We start from the raw sequence: 20,659 nt of genomic DNA, 5'->3' as shown, positions 1-20,659 counted from the left end.
GACCACTGTGTCCAGATTCTTTTGCTTTACTCCTGTTGCTGTCAGCATTAATTAGTACCTCATTACTTTTCATTGCCAAAATCATTTATCTATTCGGCTACTAATGTACCTTTGAGGAACTTCCAGTTTTGAGTTATTGTAAATAAGGCTGTGAGGATCATTCTTGGACAAGTCTTTGTGTGGACATATGTTTTCATTTCTCTCACATATCCAGGAGTGGGATTACTCCATTATATGGAAAGTGTAGGTTTGACTTTATAAGAAAAGTATACACTGTTTTCCAAAGGGTTTGTCCCATTTTATATTTCCACGAGCAATACATGAGACTTCAAGTTGCTCCAGAACCTATCATTTAGTATGGTCAATCTTTCAAATTTAGCCATGCTAATGGCCATGAAGTATTATCTCACTGTGATTTGAGTTTCACTGGTGACAACATTTTGAACATTGTTTCATGTTATAACTGGTCATTCACATATCTTATTGTGACATGCTGAGACACTGTACCCATGTTTTAAAAAATTATATTATTTGTCTTATAATAAATCTTAAGAGTTGTTTGCATATTTTGGATGTAAGTCATTTTCAGATACAAGCTTTGCAAATACTGTCTCCCAAACTGTAGCATGTTTTTTTCATTTGCTTAACAGTATTCTAAAGGAGATCAGTCCTGGGTGTTCACTGGAAGGACTGATGCTAAAGCTGAAACTCCAATACTTTGGCCACCTCATGCGAAGAGTTGACTCACTGGAAAACACTCTGATGCTGGGAGGGATTGGGGGCAGGAGGAGAAGGGGATGACAGAGAATGAGATGGCTGGATGGCATCACCGACTCAATGGACATGAGTTTGGGTGAACTCCGGGAGTTGGTGATGGACAGGGAGGCCTGGTGTGCTATGATTCACGGGGTCGCAAAGAGTTGGACACGACTTAGCGACTGAACTGAACTGAACAGTATCTTTCAAAGAACAGCAGTTTATATTTAGATGAAACCCAATTTATTGGACATCTTTGTTGTTACTTTATTGTTTATGCTTTTTTATGTCTTAACTACAACATCTTTGACTACCCTAAGGTCACAAAGATTTTCTATTTTTCCTTCAAGAAATCCTATAGTTTTTATTCTGACATTTAAATCTATGAATCATTTGAAGTCTTTTTCTCCTGTTTTCTTTTGTTGTAAAGGTTTAGATTCATTTTTTTCAATACTGATGCCTAGTTATTCTCACAAAGTTTCTTGAGAAGGCTATTTTTTCCCCTTGGGTAACTTTTGCATTATCCTCAAAAATCAATTAAGCATCCATGTATGGGTCTATTTCAGAACTGTATTATGATTCAATTATCTATGTCTATACCAACACCACCCAAAGTAAGTAAAAGAAAGGAAAAAATAATGATAAATTAGAAAACCAATTATTAAAAAATGGACAAGCAGTAGAGAAAAACACTGAAATCAAAAGCTGGTTATTTGAAAAGTTCAGTAAAATTAATCTTCTCATTAGGATAAAGGAAAGAACACAAAATACTATTTTCTGGGGGCATCAGGACAGATCCTACAGACAGTAAAAGGATGATAAAGGAATGTTACAAACTAACATTAAGCCAATACATTCAACAACTTAGATGAAATGGACAAGCATTTTGAAAACTATAAATTACCAAAATTACCTCAAGAAGAAGACAGCTTTATATTAAACAAAATTTAATTTATAATTTATAATCTCCAAATATAACTATGGTCCCAGAAATGATCACTAGTAAATTCTATTAAACATTTAAGGAACAATACCACTTCCGCATAGACTCTTTCAGAAAACAGAAGAGAAGGAAATCCCTCCCAACTTAATTCACTACCCTGTTACCAAAGCCAGACAAAGGCATTACAAGCAAAGAAAACTACAGGAAATATCTCACATTAACACAGATGTAAAATCCTTAAAAAGAAAGTAAACCATGACGAAGTAGTATCCTATGACTTGAAGTTCAGTTTAACTTTCAAAAATCAATATAATTCTCCGAAATTAAAAGAAGATATGAATCACAAGAACATCTCAAAAAATATAGAAAAAATATTTGAGAAAAAAAGGCAAAGGCAAGCCACTCCAGTACTCTTGCCTGGAAAATCCCATGGATGGAGGAGCCTGGTAGGCTGCAGTCCGTGGGGTCGCTAAGGGTCGGACACGACTGAGCGACTTCACTTTCACTTTTCACTTTCACACTTTGGAGAGGGAGGTGGCGGCCCACTCCAGTGTTCTTGCCTGGAGAATCCCAGGGACAGGGGAGCCTGGTGGGCTTCTGTCTATGGGGTCACGCAGAGTCGGACACGACTGAAGTGACTTAGCAGCAGCAACATGCATTTATGATTAAAAAAACAACCCTTATTCAAATAAAAAAAGAAGGAAACATTCATATTGAAAAAGGACCTCTATGAAAAAAACAAAAATTCTTATGTGAGGAAAAGGCATCCCTAAGATCCAGAACAAAGCAAGGATGTTCACTCACATTTTCTATTCAATATTGTACTAGAAGTTCCTGTCAGTACAACAAAAGAAAGAAAAAATTAAAAGATACCCAGGTTGTAACTGAAGAAGTGAAACTATTTTTCTTTGCAGACAATATTAATGCATATGTAGAAAATCCTAAGTAACCCCCCCACCAAAAAAATGTGTTAGGACTAGTAAATGAGTTTTAGCAAGGATATATGATACAAGGTCAGTATATAAAAATTAATTGTATTCCTATACTAGAAATGAACAATTGGAAAATGAATGTGAACAGTAATAAAATTTCCAATAGCATCAGAAAACATGAAGCGTGGGGATAAATTTATCAAAATACAAGCAATAACTTGTAGTATTGCTTGTAGTAATTATAGCATATGGTTTTAAAGACTAAATGCTAAGTGATATATAAATACAGTGGGCCCACCATATCTATGGGTTCTGCCTCTGTGGATTCAACCAATTATGGACTGAAATATCTGTAAAATATAATCCCAGAAAGTTCCAAAACGCAAAACTTGAACTTGCCAAGGGCTGCAACTATTTACAAAGTATTTACATTGTATTAGTTATTATAAATAATCGAGATGATTTAAAGTATATGGGAGAATGTGTGTAGGTTATATGCAAATACTATGCAATTTTATATTAAGGGCTTGAGCATCTTTGGGTTTTGGCATCCTCAGGGTCCTGGAACCAGTTTGGAGATATCAAGGGACAAGTATACTGAACCCTACAGTAGGATTTTTACTAAGGAGAAGAACTGGTCATAAAGGCAATTCTCCATTGAATTCAATCCAAGGGGAGGTTCAGTTATCACAGTGACAATAAATCAAGATCATAAGGTGATCTTGCCTACATGCTTGTCTCACAGAACAGTCTTATAACCTACAGAATACTTAAAAATTCAAACCATAAATAGGAGCTACTAAAATAAGCCTATTTCCAAAACTTGGTCTGAAATATTCCTTACTCTGATAATTCCTTTCTTTCTGCTTTATCACCAACTGACAAATTTGAAAATAAATTTCACTGTGCAGTAACAGAAGTCATGAAGAGGGCTTTCTCTTTGAAACACAGTAACTAAAGAATACCTCCTTTGGTCTTTAACAGTTGAGTTAGATGAAAAAAAAACTCCCAAAGGTAATTTGGCCCTTATTAAATCTTATTCACAATCTTTACATCAGTTAATGACAAAGGATCATTTGAAAATGGATGTTTTTGTCAAAGGCAGAATCTTTACTATAGGAACTTTTGCTTTGAGCAACTAAAACATTAAAAAGTGACAATTTTCTTTACAGTAGGTATCATTAACAACTTATTGTTATTTTAACAACTTATTGGCCAGAGACATTATTAATATTAATACATCTTTTGTAACCTGAACATTATTGACCAGAGTTTCAATATTCACTTAACTAACAAATCACTGGCCACAGCTGTTAGTTTCTGCAAAAATCTCCCAGTCAATAATGTGTCAAATAGGTTCTCCAATAAATTTAGAAGTTATGTAAAGACATAGAGATGGCTAACAAACACATGAAAAAATGCTCAAGATCCCTCATAATCAGAGAAATGCAAATCAAAACCACAATGAGACACCATTACACACCAGTCAGAATGGCTGCTATCCAAAAGTCTACATGCAATAAATGCTGGAGAGGGTGTGGAGAAAAGGGAACCCTCTTACCCTATTGGTGGGAATGCAAACCAGTACAGCCACTATAGAGAACAATGTGGAGATTCCTTAAAAAACTGGAAATAGAACTGCCATACGACCCAGCAATCCCACTCCTGGGCATACACACCGAGGAAACCAGAATTGAAAGAAACACATGTACTCCTATGTTCATTGCAGCACTGTTTATAATAGCCAGGATATGGAAGCAACCTAGATGTCCATCTGCAGACGAATGGATAAGAAAGCTTTGGTACATATATACAATGGAGTATTATTCAGCCATTAAAAAAAAAACTTTTGAATCAGTTCTAATGAGGTGGATGAAACTGGAGCCTATTATACAGAGTGAAGTAAGCCAGAAAGAAAAACACCAATACAGTATACTAACGCATATATATGGAATTTAGAAAGATGATAACGATAACCCTGTATACGAAACAGCAAAAGAGACACAGGTGTATAGAACAGTCTTTTCGACTCTGTGAGAGAGGGCGAGGGTGGGATGATTTGGGAGAATGGCATTGAAACATGTATATTATTATATGTGAAATGAATCGCCAGTCCAGGTTCGATGCATGAGACAGGATGCTCAGGGCTGGTGCATGGGGATGACCCAGAGCGATGGGATGGGGAGGGAGGTGGGAGGGGGATTCAAGATGGGGAACACATGTACACCCAGGGCGGATTCATGTCAATGTATGGCAAAACCAACTGATATAATATTGTAATTAGCCTCCAATAAAAAAAAATAAAGTAAAAGTTATGTAAAGAGTCAAATTAAAATTCCGCTCTTCGAGAAATTATGTATCACAGAACGTAACACAACCAACACATATTACAAGCCTAGTGTGTGTCAGTGCTTCATACAGATGATCTTTTAAAATTATAGCTATTCTCAAAGTGTCAGTAATCTCCCAACAAAGAAATTAAGGCTCAGAATGACTGTGACTAGCTCCAAACTGCAGAATTTCAGATCATGTGCCTGTACTTTTTTTCATTTCAGAAAACAAGGTAGAGTCAATCAATTAATCAAACGCTTATTATAAATCTCTACAATGCTTTCCTATTTAAAAATTCTACTCTTGAAACTCAACATTATTTTCTTCTTTTTAAAACTGACTTATTACCTAGCATTGTTTCCATTGCAACTGAATTTCTATTCAATTTTCAACAGAAAAATACCACCCCAAAATATCAAACGTCCCACTAAAAAGTAGTGGGACTCTAATATATGCATGTGTATTTCAAAAAATAAATTTATTACTGCATTTCCCTGCAGAAATAAAAAATGAAGCTAAAAACATGTTAGTTAAACTAAATACAAGCATGACAAGAGAGCTGAACAACAAAAATTCTCACCGAAGAAAGTTTATTTTTTATATGTAATCAAAATACAAAAACAAAAATCACTACAAGCAAATAAAGTTTCACTTTATATTTCCTTCTAAAAGGTTTAAAGTTATTTTTCCTTGGCATCTCATAAAAGAAAAAAAAAAACCCCAACTCTTTCACAAGATTCACTGAGTTTATTCACATTTTTCAAAATCGCATAACTAAGTTTCTTAGAAATGAAAACACAAACTCAAAAGACAAGCATAATTATGCAGGACAATTCTCAGCAACAACCCACTAATCCAAATACCTTATCTAGCAATATCAAAAACTCAGAAAGAAAAAATACATTTTCTGAACAATGGAACTCAAAATATGCATACATCTGATTCCTCAAAAAGTCCTCTTAAAAATCTAGTTATCTTAATTTAGATATAATTCCAATAAGTTTGGCTATCAGGTTACAAGAAGCAAAACAAAAGATGAGAAAGTGCTGCCAGCAGTGGGTATACTACACATAATAATAAAAAGTAACCAAAAATATAGTTGATGGGATAAAAACCTGTTAAAAAAAAAAAAAAAACACTGCTTCAAGACCTACTGTATGGTAGTGGCTAAAGAATAGACAAATAGATCAATGAACAGAATAGAGCCCAGAAATAGACTCTCATTAACACAGTCAACTGACCTTTGACAAAGAAGCAAACGCAATACAATGGAACAAAGATAAGTCTTTTTAACAAATGGTGCTAAGACAGCTGAACATTCATATGAAGAAAAATGAATATACACACAGAACTTACACTGTTCACTATTCAAATCAACTAAAATAGATAAGAGACCTAAACATGAAATTTTTGAACTGTGGTGCTGGAGAAGACTCTTGAGAGTCCCTTGGACTGCAATGAGATCCAACCAGTCCATTCTGAAGGAGATCGATCCTGGGTGTTCATTGGAAGGACTGCTGCTAAAGCTGAAACTGCAATACTTTGGCCACCTCATGAGACGAGTTGACTCACTGGAAAAGACTTTGATGCTAGGAAGGACTGGGGTCGGGAGGAGAAGGGGACAACAGAGAATGATAGCTAGATGGCATCACCGACTCTGTGGACATGAGTTTAAGTGAACTCCGGGAGTTGGTGATGGACAGGGAGGCCTGGCGTGCTGTGATTCATGGGATCGCAAAGAGTCGGTCATGACTGAGCAACTGAACTGAACTGAACTGAAACATGAAACACAAAATTACAAAGTTCTTAGAAGGTAACACAGGAGAAAATCTAGATGACCTTGGGTTTGGTGATGACTTTTAAGATGTAATACTATAAGCACAATACATGAAAGAAATAACTGATAACCTGGACTTCATTAAAATTAAAACTTCTGCTCTAGAAAAAAATACCATCAAGAGAATAAAAAGATAAGCCATACACTGGGAGAAAACATTTGCAAAAGACACATCTCATAAAAAACTGCTATCCAAAAGAGACAAAACAACCCTTAAAATTCAACAATAAGAAAATAACCAAATTGATTAAAATGGGCCAAAGACCTTAATAGACACCTCACCAAAGAAGACACACAGATGACAAGCATATGAAAAGATGCTCCACATCACATGGCATCAGGAAATGCAAATTAAAACAAGATAACACTACAGACCTATAAGACTGGTATAAATCCAGAACACCAACAATATCAAATGCTAGTGAGAATGCAGAGCAATAAGAATTCTCATTCACTGGCAGCTGGAATACAAAATGGTAGCCACTCTGGAAGACAATTTGGGGCTTTCTTATAAAACTAAACACACTCATACCACATGTGGAAGCAACTGAGCTTTTTTATATTTACACAAAGGAGCCGAAAACCTTACGTCATACAAAAACTACACAAGGATGTTTATAGCAGTTTTACTCATAATTGCTGAAACCTGAAAGCAATGAAGAGGTCCTTCAGTAGATGAATGGATAAATAATCTGTGTTATTTCCAGACAATGGAAAATTATTCAGCACTAAATGAAATGAGTTATCAAGCCATGAAAAAACATGAAGGAAATTTAACTACATATTACTAAGTAAAAAAGCCAATCTGAAAAGGTTACATACTGTATGATTCCAACTATACGGAATCTGGAAAAAGCAGAACTATGGAGACCAGAAAAAGACCAGTGGTTGTCCGGGGCTGGAGAGAGGAAGGGATTAAGTGAAGCATAGAGGATGCTTAGAAAGTGAAACTAACATGTAGGATACTACAGGTAGATACATGTCATTATAAACTTGTCCAAACCCAAATAATACACAACACCAAGAGTGAACCCCAAAGTAAACTACGGAATCCTGGCAATAACGATGCATCAGTGTGGATTCATTGATTATCAAAAACATACCACTTTGGTGTGATCATATTACAGTGAGCACATATGGGGACAAGGTAAAAAGGAAACCTCTGTACTTTCTGCCTAATTTTGCTGTGAATTTAAAACTGCTCTAAAAATTAACGTTATTTTTTAAAAATACAAAACTACTTAAATGCATGCTTTCTAAATTTATTTAAATATACATCCTAACGCTATCCAAGTGACCTTGAGGGTATCACTTTAGAACAGCAATCATACAAAAATTACAACACTGAAATATCAAGAAAACATCAATTAGGTTTATTATACTTTGTTTCAGAAAGCAAGGAATTGTACAGTATATTTTTAAACTGTTAAAATGTAATTGAAAGATGAAAACACGAGCTTTTAAACTGTTAAAAAGCTGGGGAGGCTTCAGGAGTAGGTCTCAGGATCTGGGGCAATTAGCTGGAAATTATATGCATCACATCACAGAATGAAAAAATTATGATTTTTGTAACACCATAATTCTGTGATTACTTCTCTCCCATTCTGAGCACTTTCCACTGAGGGAATTAACGTATCATTCTTCTTTGGAAAACAGATTCTTCTTAACAATTACAAAGCAACTGGTAATTTATTCCTCAAATCCTAGTCTTTTTACTCAGGAATACTCAATAATATTTAAAAATAAAAGAAAAGTTTATTTCAAGTCACTTACTAAAGAGAAATACATAGTATTTACTTAATTTCAAATGACTCCAATAAGACAAAAAAGAAAAAAGTAATCCAAATGAAGATTATAAAATGAGGCTCAAAGCACTTAAAAAGTCTTTAAAAATTATTAAAAAGAAGATACTTGATGAGATGCAATTAAAAATAATTCAACCTGATAGTACTAAAGAATGCTTCCATTAAAGCATACCAAGGAAATCAACATTTGTCACATGCAGCTTTATTGAGATTTCATCCTTATCAGTGACTTCAGCAAGTACAAGAAAAATATTATACAAATGAATCACGATATCTTCCTTCTAGACATAAATCTTCTAATTAAGATCAATAGACATACGTACACCACAGAAATAAAGATACTAAATTATATAATGTGATCTTAACACTATTCCTCCATATTAAGGGATGACGTTTTCTTTTTGAATCTGATACAGTGTCCATCTCCACAAAAGAAAAATACATATAAACGTGAACACATGTTCCTCTAATCAAATTCTCTATTTTGAAAAGTTAAAGTAAGAAGTCCTTGTTTGCACAAAAGTGAATGAATGAATAAGAAGGCTTTAAAAGTAACAACCAAAGTCCCAGTAAAGTAGGAAAGGAAGAAATCATATATTCACAAATTAAAATCAGCACTAAAAGGTCACTTTTTCACTGTTCTTAATCTCTTCCTGATTCCTCACAAAGCCAAATGCTCTAAACTCAAAACACCACTATTTTCATGTTCACAGCCTCTTCAAACTTATAGAATGTTTTAACTCTAGCACTCAAACTCACTCTATATTAGCTCGTTCTTAATTTTAAAAAAAGGAACTCATATAATCTGTCAAATGAATTTTATATTTTTACCATCCATTCTGAAATTCTACATCAAAACTGAAAATGAGAGCTTTTACAAATGAGAGAAAGTAAGGTTTAAAGCTTTTGTTCTTTGCAGACCTTGCCAAAGAAATAATTTTGTGTTTGCTTCCTGAAAGAAGAGTTAAAAAAGAGACTATTACAATAGTTAAATGCCATTTCCCAAGCTCTGAAGGCTTTTCTAACAAGGACAAACATATCAGACTACTTTGCCATTTCTACAAATAGAATCCTGTTACATTTACCATTGTTCAGATAAAGAACACCAGGCCAGAAGGAAGTCATGACTTCATGTCTCATAATAAACCGAACCTTTGCTAGTTGTTATAAAATAGTCTTAACAACTACCATGAAATGAAAATTTCTCAGACACTGTTCATATAAACATAGATGTGCCTGGTTTTAACAGAAAACACAATCCTATAAGCTGTATATCTACCCAAACATGTTTTAAAATCTATCAGGAAAGTCTGTTATTGAAAGGCACTCACACAAATACCACCTGAAATATAAATACTACTGACTTAAAAAAAAAAAAAGGCAAACTTACATTTTCAGGTATTTCAGAAACCTGAAAAAGTATCAAGAGTCTACTATCAGGTAAGCTGTCAGGGAAGATGCCATGTGCTATGCAGGCTGAGAGGCAGAAGCAGGGAATAACCGTGGATAGCAGACAGGTCTGGAGAGAATGGTTAAAGAAGCAGCTAAGACCAGGAATTAGAGGTTGGATTAGATCACTTCTAAGGCTCTGGACAAATTTTAACTGTATTTAAAGGTACATTGAGCAGTGATAGTGGATAAATACCAATCAATTTATGTTCCTGTCTCTTCTCTCTGTGAGTAACATGGTAGATATAGAATCTAAAAGCAGAAACTTAAGTTAGAGTTCCTATGATATGAAACCTGACCAAGGCTTAAGACTTAAGAATAAACTATTGTAAACACAACCTAGAACCAATTTTCTTCAAAAACACACAAATAATCCAATGGGAAAGAATATCATAAAAAGAATATCTCAATCCTATCTCACACCACACAAAAAATGAATTCTAGGTGGCAGAAGAAAACACAAAATGTTCTTATTATAAGGGGCAAAGATTCCTAAGGATTTAAAACGTAGTAATCATAAAGCGAGAGAGTTCCAGAAAACCATCTATTTCTGCTTCATTGACTATGCCAAAGCCTTTGACTGTGTGGATTACAATAAACTGTGGAAAATTCTGAAAGAGATGGGAATACCAGACCACCTGACCTGCCTCTTGAGAAACCTGTATGCAGGTCAGGAAGCAACAGTCAGAACTGTACATGGAACAACAGACTGGTGCCAAATAGGAAAAGGAGTACGTCAAGGCTGTATATTGTCACCCTGCTTATTTAACTTATATGCAGAGTACATCATGAGGAACGCTGGGTTGGAAGAAGCACAAGCTGGAATCAAGATTGCCAGAAGAAATATCAATAACCTCAGATATGTAGATGACACCACCCTTATGGCAGAAAGTGAAGAGGAACTCAAAGGCCTCTTGATGAAAGTGAAAGAGGAGAGTGAAAAGGTTGGCTTGAAGCTCAACATTCAGAAAACAAAGATCATGGCATCTGGTCCCATCACTTCATGGGAAATAGATGGAAAAACAGTGCAAACAGTGTCAGACTTTATTTTTTTGGGCTCCAAAATCACTGCAGATGCTGACTGCAGCCAGGAAATTAAAAGACGCTTACTCCTTGGAAGGAAAGTTATGACCAACCTAGATAGTATATTAAAAAGCAGAGACATTACTTTGCCAACCAAGGTCCGTCTAGTCAAGGCTATGGTTTTTCCCGTGGTCATGTATGGATGTGAGAGTTGGACTTTGAAGAAGGCTGATTGCCGAAGAATTGATGCTTTTGAACTGTGGTGTTGGAGAAGACTCTTGAGAGTCCCTTGGACTGCAAGGAGATCCAACCAGTCCATTCTAGAGGAGATCAATCCTAGGTGTTCATTGGAGGGACTGATGCCAAAGCTGAAACTGCAATACTTTGGCCACCTCATGCGACGAGGTGATTCACTGGAAAAGACTCTGATGCTGGGAAGGGTTGGAGGAGGGAGGAGAAGGGGACGACGGAGAATGAGATGGTTGGATGGCATCACTGACTCGAAGGACATGAGTTCAGGTGAACTCCGGGAGCTGGTGATGGACAGGGAGGCCTAGCATGCTGTGATTCATGGGGTCGCGGAGAGTCGGACACGAATGAGCAACTGAACTGAACTGAACTGAATCATAAAAGAAAAAATTGATAAATTAGACTTCATAAGTATTTACAACTTTTGCTCATCAATTGTCAACACTAGGAAAATGAATAGACAAGCCACAGATTAGAAGAAAATGTTCACAGGGCATACATTTGCCAAAAGCTTCACATCTGGAATATATAAAGAACTCCTAAAAGTAAACAATGAAACAATGTGCACACTAGAAAAGAAGACATGCAAATGGTCAATAAGCACATGAAAAGTGCTCAAAACCAATAGTCACAGTAAAATAAAACAGCACGACAGATATTCACTAGAATGGCTAGGATGAAAAAGACAATTCCACATGTTGGCAAGAATGTGAAACAAACAGAAGTCCCATTTGCTGCTGGTAGAAATCAAAACAGAAACAACTACACACACTTCCTAGTTTTATTATGTGTGTGTGTTTATTATTCAATAAAAGGACCCAGGACTGCTTACAAAATGTTGTGTCTGGGCTAGAGTAGAAAAGCTATAAGATGAGCCTGGAACAACTTGCTGCATAAAAAAGGAAAGAAATTTTCCAAGAGTCATGAGAACATGCCGAAGGAACAGCAAAACCAGCATGACAGAGCAACCAGTAGCCAAATTTGGGACAATCTGCACTTCAAAATAAATGATGATATAAATAATGACAGTAATGGACTATATAATACATCCAATTATATCAGAATCCATGAGTCCATGCTTATATAAGGTAACAAATAAAGAAAGAAGGGACAGTTTTTGCCTACATTAGAATGTACATTAGAATACATAAGGAATGATGGAGTCAGAAAATAATCTAGTGGGTATAAATTTGATGAGAAATAAACCTATTTACAAAATCTCAAAACTCACCTTAGAAAACGTTTTCTAAATACAAAGGGAAAATGAGAAACTGTTAAGTGGAGAAACTTAGTAGTCACTACGCTAGGCAAGTGATCAAAGCTACTTGGAACCAAGGTGACATCATGTCCCTTCTGACGTGATGCAGTGAGATCATATCACTTCCATGATATCTGTGCTTAAACTGTATATCCAAATATAATCATGAAGAAATATGAGATGGCCTCAAACACATGACATTTCACAAGACAGCCTGCACTCCAAAAAATATCAAGGTCACGAACCATAAAGAAAGGCAAGGAACTGTCCCAGATGAAAAGAGACTAAGAGATATGACAAAAAGATGAAATATGTGATCCTGAACTGGAACTTGAACCAAGGGGAGAAAAAGCTGCAAGAAAATTCTGTGCAGTTGATATTATTTTATCCTTTATACAAATAAGGGACCTTCTTTAAAAGGTTAAATAACAGTACAAAGTAAACAGTACCTCTAAGATATGTATTCTCAGTATTCAATGTATTTAGGCAGGTTGCTATCTCCCTGGCTAGCTGTATCAGAGAGCTAAAGTCTCAATCCAAAATCTTTATACACATTAAATTCAGTTAAAATTAAGTATTTTCTGACATTCTTTTAACAGAAATAATCAAATGGATCACCCTATCAAAGTTGAATATTTCAAGTTACAAAAAACAAAAGATATAGTGAATATACGGATATCTGTCATCCATTTATTTTAAACAAGTTACTTTAAAAGACTTACCAAATACAAATGAAAGTACACTCTATATGAGATAAATAAAAATTACAATAGAAGCAACTGTAACGTGCAAAAACCGAACCATATAACAAATAAAAACTCACACTGTCAGCACACCGAGTTCAAACATCCATACTTACAAAAGGTACACATACCTTTCCCTAAATGTGTGTTTATGCTCATATATCTAGCTGTTCCTGTAAGGCTCTTGTGTTCTCTGTATGGTATGTGTTTCTTTGTCTCTGGATCAATATATTCCTTTGCCAAACCAAAATCTATAATATGTATAACTTGCTGGGTTTTGTTTCCCGGTCGGCCTATTAAGAAGTTCTCAGGTTTTACATCTCTGTATATCAAGTTCTTTGAATGGACATATTCCATGCGAGAAATCTTGATGCAAAAAAGAAAAAAAAAAAGATAAATTTTATTTTAGGCTTGACTAGCATAAAATAGGATGAGAGCAGCAAGATAATAATTTTCACAATGAAAACAACGTAAAGAAGAAAAAAAACAAAAAAACAAATTGTTTTATTCCCTTAAAAGCAACATGCTATCACTCCATAGTTTCTCAAAAACATGTTCAATTATGATTTAAAATCTCTGCTTTTTCTATTTTGGGCACTTATAAATGGAAGTGCTTGAATTTTATGAATTTCTTTCATATCAGGAAGACTGATTTAATCAAAATTTTCAGATGATGCCATCTTATACAATCAAACAGATTTTACCAATACAAAATCTTAAAAGTATAAAGATATATTCAGAAAAGTGCAATTTATTTTTCCTTTCCAGTTCAATAATGGAAAAACTTTTACAATTACACTAAAGAAACTTAGAGAGTCTAACTGTTAAAAACAGTTAACAGAGCACCCTTCAGTCATATTTTTCTTTTTCATAACTTGTTTACTTTTCTTATGTATTAAACATTTAAAAAGATACTGAAACTAGAAAACTTTGGAATACAATTCTAATAATAATATATTTTTACTCCTTGCTTTACAATTACTCAATATTCATTGTATAAATTGTCACAAAATACAACATTACAAATAAGTAAACAAAAGTGCTTCATTTAGTAATAATCATGGTTTACAATACAACGTAAGTGAACACAGTCACTCAAGCCATTTTAGTTTGTTAACAAATTTTGGGTCATATATATATATAACATATGACCTATACTTTTCATTAACAATGTGTTATAAGCATTTTTCAGGTCATGAAATATTCTTTTAATAAACACTTTTTAATGACTACATATTATCGTTCTTAATAACTTATTCAACCAACTTATTTCTGTGCATTTGGGTTGTTTCCCACTTTATTATTGACATCTCTGGACAAAAAGCTTTAAGTACACCTGAATACTTCTATACGGTAAATCTGCAGAAGTGAAAAAAATCAACAGATAAAAACAATTTTAAGACTTCTGAAACATACACTTATTAACATTTGTTTAGAAACTTCCTTAAAAATTATCCTCTAAGTTATTTCCCCATAGGCTCCCTGAAATTTAAATGATGTCTAAGACGCCCTCATTAGTTTGTTTCTTCTTTTCCTAGGCCATTTTACATTAATTTACTGAGATGAAAAACCTGTGTTTCTGAGGGTTCTCTTCTCTAAGTATTTTTTTTCCCCATATGGTAGATCTGTTTCTAGTTTTATTGAGAAATCTCCATAATGTTTTCCACAGTGGCTATACCAATTTACATTACTACCATCAATGTTCGAGGATTCTCTTTTCTCCATATCATCACCTACGTTTGCTATTTTCATTCTTTTTTATTTTTTTTATTGAAGGATAGTTGCTTTACAGAACTTTGTTGTTTTCTGTCAAACCTCAACATGAATCAGCCATAAGTATACATATATCTCCTCCCTTTTGAACCTCCCTAAGTATTCATTTTTGACATGAAAAGAGTGCTAGAAACAATTCTCAAACTGAGCATTCTGATCTTAAAGCAAGAAGATACTAATTTTTTCATACCAAAAAATATATCTGAATCAGTTATTTTAAGCTACAATCATCCTAACAAGACAATGATATGAAAAGTAGACATATTTTTATTAGGTTGAATGCTGTGGATGACAATGTTGTAGAACTTTTAACTTTTAATGTAACTTAGTAACCAAATGGAACCATACAATTGTTCAAGCAACTTCAAAACATCCTGCTTTACTTACCAGTTGGATAGCTATCATGAGAACCGTTTTAAGAGAAAATGTTCTGTCACACAAATCAAACAAATCTTCCAAACTGGGTCCCAGTAGTTCCAGCACCATAGCGTTGTATTTACCACAAGGGCCAAAATAGTAAACTTGAGGTATACCATCTGGGGGAAAGAAGAAGGACTTTAACAACTTCTTCGTCTTAAATATCAAACTTTGCTTCCTAGAAAATCAATACACAATTTTTTTTAAATTCCGTAGTTTTAAGAACTGTAGCAGGATTTTTACTTTTTCTGTACAAACTTTTCTTGACCCAGCCTCCTCCCTCGTGAATCACAGGGAGCCAGGTTACACCTCTGCTCCACCTGCACTGCTGCTGCTGAGTCACTTCAGTCGTGTCCGACTCTGTGCGAACCCAAAGACAGAAGCCCACCAGGCTCCCCCTTCCCTGGGATTCTCCAGGCAAGAACACTGGAGTGGGTTGCCATTTCCTTCTCCAATGTGTGAAAGTGAAAAGTGAAAGTGAAGTCGCTGCACTGCTGAACTACGTTATAAACACTGCTTCACTGTTGGTCTCCACCACTTCACCACAGAAGGGAACTGTGCATTTGAGCCTTATTTCCATGGTCTACAGAAATGTCTGGCACACAGGAAAGATCTTATTTGTACTGAAAAAAAAGGAGCCACTGCACTCTTTGATAACCTTGTGGTAGGTATAATGTTAAGATCAACCCCAAGATTCCCATCCTCTGGTGTATAATCCTTCTCCTCCAATTGTGGGCAAGATTCCCAGATTTTCCTCTAATCATTAGGTTGTATTATATGGCAAAGGTAACATAGTTAAGGCCCGTGTCACTGGAGTTTTATCAAAAGGGAGATTATTCCGATGTGCCTGACCTAATCAGATAAGACATTTAAAAAGCTATTCTACAAGTCAGAAATATTCAAAAGCAGCAGAGCAGTTCTGTTGACTTTAAAAACAAACTACCATGTTGCACAAGATGACCACATGCCAGAGAATGATGGGCAGGCTCCAGGAACTGAGAGCTTCATCCCATAGCCCTGAAAAAGTCAATTCTGAAAATACCAATGAAGCTGGAAGAGGACTCTGAGCCTCAGGAAAGACTGCAGTCCAGGTTTATACCTTGATCTAAACCTAGAAAGACTCTCAAAAAAGGACAAAGCTAAACTATGCCTGGACTCCACAGAAACTGGGAGAAGACAATAAAGTCTCTTATTCTATATCACTAATTACTAAATAACTCATTATGCAAGAACACAAAATAATACAAACTCCAAATATAAAGCCTACATGCACAGAAATCAAATGTACTTTACTTTTACTTTCTCATGTATTTTTTTAAATTTATTTGTTTTTAACTGGAGGATAACGGCTTTACAATATTGTATTGGTTTCTGCCATACATCAACATGAATTAGATATAGATATACATTATGTCCCTTCCCTCTTGAACCTCTCTCATATACTTCATTTTTAGAACTAAGACTCCCAACAAATTAACATATAATAGGTGATCATTTTAATACTGCATCTATCTGTTTGAGGAAATGGACAACTTCCATCTTAAATGCCTCAGTTTTACTAAACAGGGTTTTTTGTTTTGTGTAATGATTTTGAAAGGGAAAAAACTTTCTAAAATATACTAAAACTTTCCCCCATTCTTTTAAAAATAAAGAGTATGAGGAATTCAATTTCACTCTTACTGTTTATACTATCATTTTGTATAGTAAGTACTGCATGGGCAAAATGAAACATTGGACTGGAAGCCAAGACAATTAAGTTCTTAGTCTGTCTTAATACTAACTAATCAATCTCTCAAGTAGACTTCAGTTTATCTATAATATCAATAGTTTAGAAAAGACCAATTTTTCCTGAAGTGTGAATGTAAGGGAGTTGTTAGGACAGCTGAAGATAGGAAGGTAACATAATATAGTCATGATAGGCACAGAGGAAGGAGACACAGTCAAACTGCACACATGATCCCCTCCTCAAAAACAGAGATTCTCATACACTCCCATGTGTATAAAGATACACTCCCATATATATACATACACTCCCATGTGTATACGTCATCACCCTGCACCAGACACCAGACAAACACACACATTTTCCCCTGCCAAAAGAATCATTATAGCATGAGTTAAGGCTGGCTGAATGGGAAGATGTGAAACCACAGACATGGAGGATCCAAAACATGTATATGGAGGGCCGACTATGAGTCACATGTGGATTTTTCACTGTGCAGAGGGTCAGTGTCCCTAACTCCTGTGTTTTTCAAGGGTCAGTTCTACTTTGCTTAATTCGAAAGAGCTCCAAAATGAAGTTCATGGTTAATAAGAAAAGTAGTAAGGCTATATAACTTTGAATATTAGGGACAGTGTTTGAGAAATACTTTACTCAGTTACAGTTAATACTTGGATTAAATAAATATGGCCTAAATCTTTTTCCAATTCAAGTTTTTCTTTGTCGTCCCTGAATCATTTTTGTTGTTGCTGTTGTTGTTAAAAGTTTCAGGTGTGCAGCATTATAATTTGACATCTGTACAGGCATTCCTTGTTTTGTTGCGCTTCACCAGTATCTTTTTTTTTTTTTTAATTACAAATTGGAAGTTTGTGGCATCCCTACAAAGAGCAAGTCCTTGGCGCCCTTTCTCTAACAGCATCTGCTCACTTCATGTCTTTGTGTCATATTTGGACAATTTTCATAGTATTTCTGACTTTTCTGAATGGGAGCTTCCTTTGTAGCTCAGTTGGTAAAGAATCTGCCTGTAATGCAGGAGACCCAGGTTCGATTCCTGTGTCGGGAAGATCCCCTAGAGAAGGAAATGGCAACCCACTCCAGTATTCTTTCCTGGAGAATCCCACAGACAGAGGAGCCTGGCAGGCTACAGTCCATGGCGTCACAAGAGTCAGACACGACTTAGCGACTAAACCACTACCTTACCAGAAAGTTCTTACTAGAGCCACTCATACCATATTTGAATTATATCTACCCATATGATGTGTAAAAAAGACAAAAGACAATAACAATGGATGTATTAAGAGACAATATATGTCATCAAAAGCATAAAACATTGAGAAAAACTTTGTTTTGTTAGATAAAGCTTTGGAATTTAAGGAACAGGCTGCTCCTGATATAAACAGTTCTATATGAATCTCATAATAACCACTGAGAAAAAAAACTTGTAGTAAATACACAAAAGAAAATGGAAAGAAAACTACCAAAACACAAAGAAAGAGGAAAAGAGAAGAAAGGAACAGAGAGGAACTACAAAAACACCAGAAAAAAATTAACAAAATGACAATAAGTATGTATTTATCAAGAACTACGTCGAATGTATATGGACTAGAATAGCCAATTAAAAGGCACTGAGGGACTGTTTGAATTTAAAGGGGGAAAAAAAAAAAGACCCATCTACATGCTGTCTACACAAGACTCACTTCAGGAGAAAGGATACACACAGTCTGAAAGTGAAGAAATTGAAAAATATTTTAATGCAAACATAAATGAAAAGAAAGTTGGACTAGCTATACTCATATCAGAGAAAGAAGATTTTAAAACAAAGACTATAAAAGACAAGAAGAGCAAACATAATGATAAAGGTGTCAATCCAGGAAAAAGGTAAAACATTATAAATGTATATGCACCTAGGAGAGGAGGACTAAGATATACAACTCAAATATGAACAAACCTAAAGGAGAAACTGAAAGCAAACAGTAACAGTAGAGGACTTTAACACCCCACTTACATCAATGGATAGATCACCCAGAAAAAAAAACAATCAGAAAGAAAACAAATTTAAACCATGCATTAGATTACATGGACTTAATATACAGAATATTCCATCCAAAAGCACCAAAATATACATTCTTTTCAAGTGAACACGAAACATTCTCCAAGACGGATAATATATTAGGTCACAAACTCTCAGAATAAATTCAGAAAGGCTGATATCATATCAAGCATATTCTCCAACCACAATTCTATGAAACTAAATATCAAGCACAAAAATCATAGAAATTAATAAACAACATGTACCAAACAACCAATAGGTCAATGAAGAAATTAAAAAATACCTAGAGACAAGTGAAAGCAGAGTAACAACATACCAAAATCCATGGGATGCAGCAAAAGCAGTTCAAAGAAGAAAGTCCATAGCAATACAGGCCTACCTCAAGAAACAAGAAAAATCCAAAATAAATAATATAACTTTACACCTAAAGGAAACAAAAAGAATAAATGAAGCTCAAAATTAGAAGGAAGGAAATAATAAAGATATGAGGGGAAATAAATGAAAAACATTTAAAAAACAATAGAAAAGTGAATGAAACAAGAGCTAGTTCTTTAAACAGATAAAATTGACAAATCCTTGGCTAGACTAATCTTAAAAAAAAAAGAGGACTCAAAATCAAACTGTAAGAGGAGAAATTACAAATGATACAACAGAAATACAAAAACTTATGAAACCACTATGAACAGTTACATATCAATAAATTAGACAACTTAGAAAAGAATGGAAAATTCCTAGAAACATACAAGCTCCCAAGACTGAATCATGAATAGAAAATTTGAATAGAATAAATACTAGTGAGGAGACTGAAAGAGTAATCAAAAAGCTCCCAGCAAACTCAAGTCTAGGATCAGATCGCTTTCATCGGTAAATTATTCAAAACACTCAAAAAGATTTAACACCAACCCTTCTCAAACTCTTCCCAAAAACTGAAGAGGAAGAAAACCTTCCAAACACATCTCATGAAGATAGCATTACCCTGATATCAAAACCAAACAATGACCCCCATTAAAAAAAATTACAGGCCAATATCCTTGATGAAGGTTCCCCAGGCGGCACAGTGGTAAAGAATCCACCTGCCAAAGCAGGAGCCATAGGAGACTCGGGTTTGATCCCTGGGTCAGGAAGACCCTCTGGAGTAGGAAATGGCAACCCACTCCAGTATTCTTGCCTGGAAAATTCGATGGACAGAGGAGCCTGACGAACTACAGTCCATGGGGTCACAAAGAGTTGGACACAACTCAGCAACTGAGCACACACATACTTGATGAACAAAGCTGCAAAAATCCTCAACAAAGTATTAGCAAACCAAATCCAGCAATACATTAAAAGAATCATACATCATGATCAAGTGGGATTAATTCCAGGGATGCAAG

At 35.0% G+C, this 20,659-nt stretch overlaps 1 protein-coding gene across 9 annotated transcripts in view; it reads right to left on the bottom strand.

The window, feature by feature from the left end:
* CSNK1G3 (casein kinase 1 gamma 3) overlaps positions 1-20,659 on the bottom strand; it is a 125,402-nt gene that overhangs the window by 45,131 nt on the left and 59,612 nt on the right. For all 9 annotated transcript variants that reach the window (XM_088838802.1, XM_055430797.2, XM_088838805.1 and 6 more), the window contains 2 exons: positions 15,487-15,635; positions 13,458-13,692 (listed from right to left, as the gene is read on the bottom strand). In XM_088838802.1, the coding sequence (XP_088694928.1) occupies positions 13,458-13,692; positions 15,487-15,635 (384 nt within the window). The remainder of the gene's footprint in view (positions 1-13,457; positions 13,693-15,486; positions 15,636-20,659) is intronic.

This window comes from Moschus berezovskii, chromosome 8, assembly GCF_049115385.1.
Source record: "Moschus berezovskii isolate FMDL1 chromosome 8, NW_MosBer_1.0, whole genome shotgun sequence".
Classification (NCBI taxonomy): domain Eukaryota; kingdom Metazoa; phylum Chordata; class Mammalia; order Artiodactyla; family Moschidae; genus Moschus; species Moschus berezovskii.
The sequence above is the reverse complement of the archived record's forward strand: the minus strand, read 5'-3'. Positions and strand labels throughout refer to the sequence as shown.